The sequence below is a fragment of the Triticum aestivum genome, chromosome 1D (genome assembly GCF_018294505.1).
Source record: "Triticum aestivum cultivar Chinese Spring chromosome 1D, IWGSC CS RefSeq v2.1, whole genome shotgun sequence".
Classification (NCBI taxonomy): Eukaryota; Viridiplantae; Streptophyta; class Magnoliopsida; order Poales; family Poaceae; genus Triticum; species Triticum aestivum.
This window is the reverse complement of record NC_057796.1, coordinates 375,307,024-375,315,895: the sequence shown is the minus strand read 5'-3', so window position 1 is coordinate 375,315,895 and position 8,872 is coordinate 375,307,024. Positions and strand designations below refer to the sequence as shown.

Below are 8,872 nucleotides of genomic sequence, written 5' to 3'. Positions count from 1 at the left end.
TCGATGACAGCTGGAAAGTCTTTCTGCACGTGTCCCTAAGGACAAGCATCCTGGAGCCGCAGTCGTCGTTGTTGAACCCTTGAATAAATCTGAAGCATCTGACACCAAATCTTGCCACACTGTAATGAATCCTAACCTCATCGCTCCAATAAGACAGTAGGAATTTATGCCGGAGCTTCGTCGGCTACATCCAGATGGACAAACTCAAGGGGGATCGGAAGCCGAAAGATAAACTCGAAGACGAAGCGTCACCATCCGCCCGAGCGCCGTACCTGCGAGGTCTAAAAAACTCTAATATAAACCACTAACGAGAGCAGAGACACCAGAATTCTCCTCGCACCCACCGGCCACCAAAGTGACATGCAGAGGGTTGGCAAATCCGCGGGCTCGCTGGTCAAGCTTAGAGGGGAGACTTTACCCTAACTCAAAAATAGATTGAATTACTTAGGCATGTTTTTTATTTTATTTTTAATAAGATTAACCAAATAGTGCAGGAGTTATCCTTTCGTTTCTAAATATAAGATATTTTAGAGATTTCAATATAAACTACACACAGATACGTATAGTCGTATTTTAGAGTGTAGATTCACTCATTTTCTGCTTTATATGTAGTCTATATTAAAATCTCTAAAATGTCTTATACTCACTCCGTTCCAAAATAGACGACTCAACTTTATATAAAGTTAATACAAAGTTAAATCATTTATTTTGGAATGGAGGGAGTATTTAAGAACGGGGGAGTAGATGAGACTTTGTTTATCATCTCATTCACACGCTTTGTGTATCCACTGGCAACGCACAATTCTCTTCCTCTGCCTAATCGAACAAATCAGTCCTACTGTTTATTTCAAAAAAAAAAGTCAGTACTACTGCAACTCAAACAATGGCCGACCACCTCGCAATAATTGAATCGATGCTGTCCATAACTAGAAAATCCACGCTGAAGAACATCTATTCTCAACTTTGAATCGGATGGGAAATCTGTCATCAATAATGGCACCGGAGGGGGGCACGAACTTGTGCGTTGAACTTGGAAAGATCTCCGGCGGCTGCACACTTTGCCCGAGTCGCAGCCGAGGAAAGGTCACTTAGCTTTAGCCTAATCCACTCTTATGATGGTACTCATTCCCTCCAGCGCACTCACCAAGCCGGGTGCTGGTCTTGACTCTCGAGCAGGAGTGGATTACAACAAGTTTGCGTGCGCCCGATCACATCCGATGTGCGGTCGCAAGGCAAAGATGAAACGAATAGATCCATCCATCCCGTGCGGCTGACGGCGACGTTTTGACTAAGTAAAAAAGAGTTACTATAAACCTAGCCCCTCGCGCGCGCTCGCCGGCGCACTCTGACCGGCACACCCCCGGCGAACGCGGCGGTGAGCCCCGGCGCGAACTTGGGCCGCCGCGAGCTCCGCCCGACCGTCTCGATGTCGAAGCCCTGGACCACGGCCACGATGGCCGCCTTCATCTCCATGATGGCCAGCTCCTTGCCAATGCAGACGCGCACGCCGCCCTGGAACACCGGGTACCGGTACGGGCTCTCCGGCACGAACTGGTTGTCTCGGAGCCACCTCTCCGGCCGGAACTCGGCGCAGTCGGGCCCCCACACGGACTCCATCCGTCCCATGGCGTACGCGTGGTAGGTCACCCGGGTGCCCTTGGCCACGGGCGTGCCGTCCGGGAGCGTGTCCTCGCCGGCCGCGAACTTGGAGTCGAACTGCACCGGCGGGAACAGCCGCATGCACTCGTACAGGGCCGCGTGCACGTAGTGCATGTCCTTGAGCTTCTCGGAGGTGGCGATCGCGGGGTGGTCGTCGGCGTCTCTCCCTCCGGCGGTGACGCGGGAGACCTCGTCCCGGATCGCGTCGGCGACGTGGGGGTGGTCGCAGAGGAGCAGGAAGAAGGCGGTGAGAGCAGAGGCGACGGTGTCGCGCCCGGCCAGCAGGAAGCTCACGACGATGTCGCGGAGGTACTTGTCGTCGTTGATGGAGCCCATGAAGCGCGACAGGAGGTCGTCGCCCGAGGCAGTAGTGGAGCCAAGCTTGCGGCGCTGCCGGATGACCTCGGCGGCAAGATCGTCGACGAGGCCGATCGCGTCGCGGAGCTCCCGCTCGTCCCCTATGTTCAGCAACCGCTTAATCTTCCAGACCACATGCATGGGCGCCGTCGCTCGCCGCGCCGAGAGCATCGACGCCGTGTCGAAAGCGTCGGCGAACGCCGACATCGGCAGAGAAAGCTCGAGGCAGCCGGGGTCGAGGCCGAAGGAGATCTTGCATATGCAGTCGAAAGCGAAGCGGCGGAACACGTCCTGCAGGTCGAGCAGCTTCTCCTCGCCACCCTGTCCAGCGGAGGCAGAGTGGAGCAGAGGAATGAGGCGGCACCTCAGTTCGGAGGCAACGACTCTGGCCGTGAACGCGCGGATCGCCGGGGACGCGAGCTCGGCGGCGGCGAGCTTGCGCTGGAAGAGCCAGGAGTCGCCGTCGACGTTGAATATGCCTCGGCCGAGGAAGTCGGCGAGGATGGCGGAGAAGGGCGCGCCCTTGGGGTAGTTGTCGAACCGGCCGCGGAGCATGTGCTCGACGGTGGCCGGGTTGGCGGTGAGCACGTTCCCGAGGACGTGCACGTGCACGGTCCGCCCGGGCTCGCGGCGCAGCAGGTGGGCGAACCAGTCGCAGAGGTTGTCGAACTCGCCCGTCCACGACGCCGTCAGGTACGCCTCGCACACCGCGCACGCGCACCACCACGGCGGCCGCAGCCGCATGGAGCCCAGGAGGACGGCGAGGGCCAGCGTGCACACGGCCGAGGCGAAGAAGACGGCGGCCACCGGGCTCGCCAGGGCGTGCGCCGCGACGTGACACGTGGTCGAATCCGCGCCCGCGCCCATGAGGAAGAACATCGATCGGGGGCTTTCGCTGAGCTCCTTTCGCGCGCGTGCGCTCGGCTCTGCTTTTATGGTGGTGTGTGCGTGCGCGTTTGGCGTTGTGGCTGCGCCCGCGGCGTTTTATATACCGGACCGACTATACGTCACGTACCTGAAATGTTTTCATCCATCCATCAGTCACTTATACAGGAACTACTAGATCATAATCCAACGGTTTAAAACAGATTCACTGTTCATCTTCAACCTCCATTCCTTCTTTCCCCTCCCGAGCCCCCAGCCTACCCCGCCCTAACCGCTGGCCTCTACCACCCGCGGCCGGTGGGCGCTACCCGCTTCACCGCGTCGTCCTCCCCTGGACCTCCCCCCACCGACGTTGCTGGTCGCCGCCCCGACCATCCCTCTAAGCCCAACACCACCCATGAAAACCTTTGGCGATCCCCTATCCTCCCATCCCTAAGATAGATAATGGGGCAATTACTTCACCCTAAGATAGATGATGGAGCTAGTTCTTCTCCGACGAGGTCTGGTCATGAGGGAAGGAAGAAGGGAAAAAAGTGTCTGGCAGGAGAAGAAATTTCAGGCACATGAGAAATAGCAAACCCGTTATGGAGGTCAAGGCCTCCATTTTGGAGGAAAATGTCAAAATTGAATATGCTTTAGGTGATGTGATGCTTACTTGTCTTCCGCACAATCTCAGCATCATCCAACCATTGCAGTGACCCAAAAATGGATATTCTAAAATTGAAGTCTTCCAAAACAACATGAATTTCATAAGAACTTTGGTTAAATAAATTCGATTTCATAGATACCGAGGGATATAATAATTGTTCTTCCATTGAAAATTCTGTTAAATGTACTTCTATAAGGCATTTCTTCTCTATGTCTTCATTGTTGATCTGCGGCTTCTCGAGCTTCAACATTTCTTTCTTCTTCGATTCTAAAGAAGTAGACATTGCTTCGCATCTGATCTCATCTGTAGTTTCATCTCTAGCCTCAATTCTAGCAACGAGTGCATGAACATCTATAAATTTTTGTGCTATCAATAGATCGTTGTATTCTTCTTCCCAATACCAAAACTTGCATCCATCCTACACACATAGATGAGCAAACAATGAGCTACCAAAATATCGCTGAATCCGGTGAACAACCGAATCAAAACAAGCACATACCCATCCTTTGTGCACTTGAAGAACACCCATCCGGGATGTTGCGGCGTGGTAGAAATTCGGCGCACCACCTACCACATGCAGTCGTCGCACTGTATGACCGGCAACGGCAAGCCGGCAAGCCTCTGCGCCAGCGCCGAGCCTGGGCGACGACCGAGCGTGTATTTGCCGACAAACCTCCAACGAGAGGGGTTCAAGTGGCTAGAGGAGGATCCGGTACCTGCAAGTAGCCCGAAGGCGTTGTCGGGGCTGTGCGGTCCGCTACTCGGTGAATCCATGGCAAGGCGCAGCCGCCGGCGCCCGGAAACGTCAAATCCGGCGGTGGTGGGAGCAGCCGTAGATCCACCTATTTTTCGCTGGCGACGGGACGAGGAGGCACAAAACGAAGTGGTAGGGGACAGCTGCGGAGCCGGCAGGTGGGTGTGTTGTGGCGGGCGGGTGCTAGCGGGGGGTGGGAGAGGCGGCGTTGGCGCAGATACGACGCGGGAGCGGAGGGGGAGGCAGTGGAAGAGCGGCGCGGCTTTTACTCAGCCGCCGCGCGGTGGAGTAAATATAGGAGAAAGTTAGGGCCGGAGTAAAAATTATACTCCCTTACGACGAATTGGGGATCAGCTAGGTGCCGGTTAGAAGAGTAAAACCACATTTTTACTCCCCTAACCGGTTATAAGGGATCGGTTAGAAATGCCCTAAAGAATCCAGAGTACTTTCACATCATACATGTTTCTAAAAGTTTATGTGGTTTTATGAAAGAAAAAACTGGTCTACAGATTTTGATAATAATGTGTGATAGATAAAATATACAAGCATGCCAATATACTTTTGTATAGAAAATACTAATAAAGAACCAAAACATAAATCAAATAACCCTATATTTGTTAATTTTTTCGAGAACTATAGTGAACTATTTTTAATGGAAACGTGAGTGGTTGTCTTGAAGTCTATGTACCCTATTCTATAAATGTGCAAAATACAAATAGGAATGTCTCAAAGCCTCGGTTGCCCCAAAACATTGTATTTACAGTTTGTCTAATTCACATCTAGATATTTTCTAAGGATGTCACATCAAGCTCCCATAAATAACATAGCAACAAGAAACTAAAAAAATGCTGGAACAAAAAAAAAAAGACCACAAACATAGTGGACATCAAGTTAGATGTGACATAATTATGTCACATCTAGATGTGTCCTAAACAGACCCATTTATTTATCCAACCTCACATCATTCCAGTAAACGTAGAATACCCTCCTCAGATCATTCCAAAGCGATTTTGATAATTCCAAAAATGGTGAAGGCGAGGTGATGCCTATGTGCCTTGCACGCCACCTCGACATCATGGAAACAATGTAGAAAATAGCAAAATAATGATTTTCCTTCAAGTTCTTCAAAAAGAAAGAATTTAAAAAGTCATACTTTAGTTAACTAAATTTTATTATTAAAATTATTGAGTACTAAAAATTATCTTCCCCTTGAGGTTTTCTTTAAACGTAATTGCCAACAATTCAAAGTACTATAAAAAATACATGTCTTCCAGATTTTATGCGGTCTTATGAAAACTTGCGCGCGCGCGCACACGCACACAACGGTCTAGGGACTTTGCTATTAGTGTGATACATAAAATATATCGATGTGTTAGTATACATTTGTATACAACATAAATAAGTGAAAACACAAAATGGAGAATCTATATTAACCCATTCTTTCCCAGAATAATAGTGAATATGTTTCGCATCAATGCATCACATTGCATTGAGTCTGACTGAAATTTGCAACTTTGTGGTACGAGTTTCTAGAGTCCATAATACAATCTCGTTAATTATATCTATATAGAATGAGCCTCACAAAAAACCTCATATTAGATATTTACTGTTACCTCCCCCCTCTCCCTCCCGCGACGCTCCCGCGGGCGTCCGGGGGGCAACCCTAGCCGCGCCGCCACCGGTCCCCCCTCCTCCTCTCCCTCCTCCCTCGCCGCGGCCAGAGGGCGCGAGCGGGTGATGCCCGCTTGTCGTTGGCGGCAGCGGGGCCTTCTCGTCTCCACGCTTGGGGAATTTGGCGCGGGTCGGACCCTTCCAGCCTGATGCGGCGCTGGGCGCGGCAGCTCGGCGGCGCGCCGGCGTGGGCCGGTGACGACGCGTGACAGCGATGCGACGGGCGGCGCGGCGGTGGTGCGGGCTCGAGGATGGTGGCGGCGGCTGCGTCACGGCGGCTCGCCCAGATCCGCCTCTGGCGCCGCGGGTCATGGGCGACCTGGGTCGCGGGGCTCGAGGATGGTGGCGGCGGCTGCGTCACGGCGGCTCGCCCAGATCCGCCTCTGGCGCCGCGGGTCATGGGCGACCTGGGTCGCGGTCGGCCTTCCTTGCCATGGCTCGTGGGTGGGGGGAGCGGGTGGATGTGTGCGCCGCGGCCAGGCGGGGCCCTTGCGGCTGGTCGCCGACGCACGGCGCGGGAGACTCCCCTGGTGGCCATCCTTGGACGCGGCGGCAGGCTCTGCTCCCTCCTCTCTGGTGATGGGCTTCTGCCGTGGCCGTGCTCGGGGCCGGGCCTATGGCGGGGTGGGGCGAAACAGTGGTTTCGGGGGGGGGGGGGGTGGAGCCAGTTGGAGGGACAGGAGCTGCCCGTCGCCGGCACTGTGTTGTAGCCGGTCATGCCCGCGGGCCACCCCTCCCCCTTCCCCATCCCTGTTTGTTATCGGTTCCAGCATTGTTCGGCGGGTTTGCTGGCTGTCTCGGAGGTGGCTGTGGTGCAGATTGTTCAAAGCCTCGAACTTTGGTGGTTCTCGGGGCGGTCTGGATGCAGGGCGGCGGCTCTGGCGGTGGGAGGCGTGTTGGTCGTGGGCTGACCGCGCGGCTCGGGTGCGGGCGGGCAACCATGGTCGCTTGGGCGGCATGGATGCGGGTGGTTGGCGGAGTGAGCTTGCGACTGAGGGGTAGGAGCACCGGGGTTCATCACTCGCCCAGTCCCGGTACTGGCCGACGGAGGCGGCATCCATGGATGTCGTTCTCCTTCTTGCAGGCTCCGTCCTGGTGCCTCCATTACCTTCGTGTCACTCCGGGTGAAAACCTGATCTTCGGGATCAGACGGTGACGGCTTCCTACAGTCGTTTTCCTCTTGAGGGCATTGTCTTGGAGTCCTCGCTCCGGCTTGGTCCGTCTCATCACCCCTCGGTGGATTGCTCATCTTCATGGTGGTCTTCGGCTTATCATTAGGGTGCTTAGTCGTCGTTGGGGTGGTGTTTTCGGTGCCCGGCACCTTTGTATCTCGCCTTGGGTGTGTGCGTTGAGTGTGGTGGTGACGTGCGTTTGTATCTTCTTGCTCGATGTTGTGGTGATGCTTTATATATAAAACGGGGGAAACCCTTTTTGTTAAAACCTCATATTAAATTTTGTTGATGGTCAATCTTGAAGTCTATATACTTTGTTCTCCAAATGCACATAGATAATGCAAACAACAACGTGTCAAAATGCAGGCCGGCCAACAACATGTATTTTTCTGGTCTTATATGTTGTGAGCTGAAAATGCAGGATGAAATAAGAAGTGTTCGGCCTCGCCGGCCAAAAAATAAGTTCAGCTTCATCGGCCATGGAGTGTGATCATGACTCCATACTGGCCGAATCTCCTACACCATAGTTAGTGGCGGGCAGATGAGCAATTCAAAATTGTGGGAATCAAGTTGTTGTACATAAATAAGTAGTTGTACGCACATGTGGACTGACACCGCCTCCAGGCATGGGGGGAATGAAAAAAATAATGACAAAGGTGAGTGTCTTTCCTAACTCAGAATTCAACGTAAATCTTGCACATGGCAGAAACATGTGTGAAATAAATTTTCTTTCTCCTAAATAGTGGAAAACTCCACATATGATGTCGGTGCTCTGAACTTGCATGCGGTTTCTCCCTAAAAATTTCTTGTGCATTGCCCATAATAAATCATTGAAGCATGCATGTGGTTTTTTGGTTTGGAAACTTGACATGTTAAAAACACAAATTTATCAACGCATAAATCAGTGTCTATATAATATGAGAAAAATGTAGGAGTTCTCTCGTAAACAAATACACTTGTCATAAAAATGGATTTTTTTACAGAAGAAATTCCACAATTTAAATATATGGATTGATGAAACTATTATCGGTAGTTTCACATATATTATATATCAAAGCATGATACGAAAGATAAAATTATTGAGAAATGTTATACACATTCTAAAAAGAGCAAAACACTCGATCGTTCACTTGGTAGACCATCTTTTATTAGTAAATAACAGTCGTTGTGCGCATAACCATACACAAATAGATTGTACTGGTTAGATATATCATTGTCTATAAACAAACCAAATACACTAGATCTTCATAATTATACATAAACAGATAATAATCATTGGGTCTATATAACCGCACCTAAACACTTCATAACTACAACTAAAACAAATCATAACCGGTAGATCTGCGCATCTAGAAGATCACGATATGTAGATCATTATAATTGCACTTACAAAAAATATGGCTAGAAAATTATTTATAAGTCCATATGACAATATTAGTTAAACTATACTAATCTAATATAAGACATGTTACATTAGATGGACAGATACACGATTGGAACCTTGTAAAAAAGCTATAGCCAATAAAAGTATGTATCTTACTATTCTATGCTCCATAGAAAATTAGTTTATTATAAATGTCCTAGGGGAGATATTCAAAAGAAAATGACTGAGAAGAGATTCAGCACCAACATGAGCATCAAAGTGAGGAGTACTTTAGTGAGCATTGATTATTGAAATCGAATCTAGAGATCGTGTGGTCATTTATTTGTTTAAATTTTTTAAAA

At 50.6% G+C, this 8,872-nt stretch overlaps 1 protein-coding gene across 1 annotated transcript; it reads right to left on the bottom strand.

The window, feature by feature from the left end:
• Positions 1–941: 941 nt before the first annotated feature.
• Positions 942–3,026, bottom strand: LOC123182186 (cytochrome P450 94C1). Its single transcript, XM_044594675.1, has one exon. The coding sequence runs from the start codon at positions 2,893–2,895 to the stop codon at positions 1,315–1,317; it is 1,581 nt and encodes a 526-aa protein (XP_044450610.1). The 5' UTR covers positions 2,896–3,026; the 3' UTR covers positions 942–1,314.
• Positions 3,027–8,872: the final 5,846 nt, after the last annotated feature.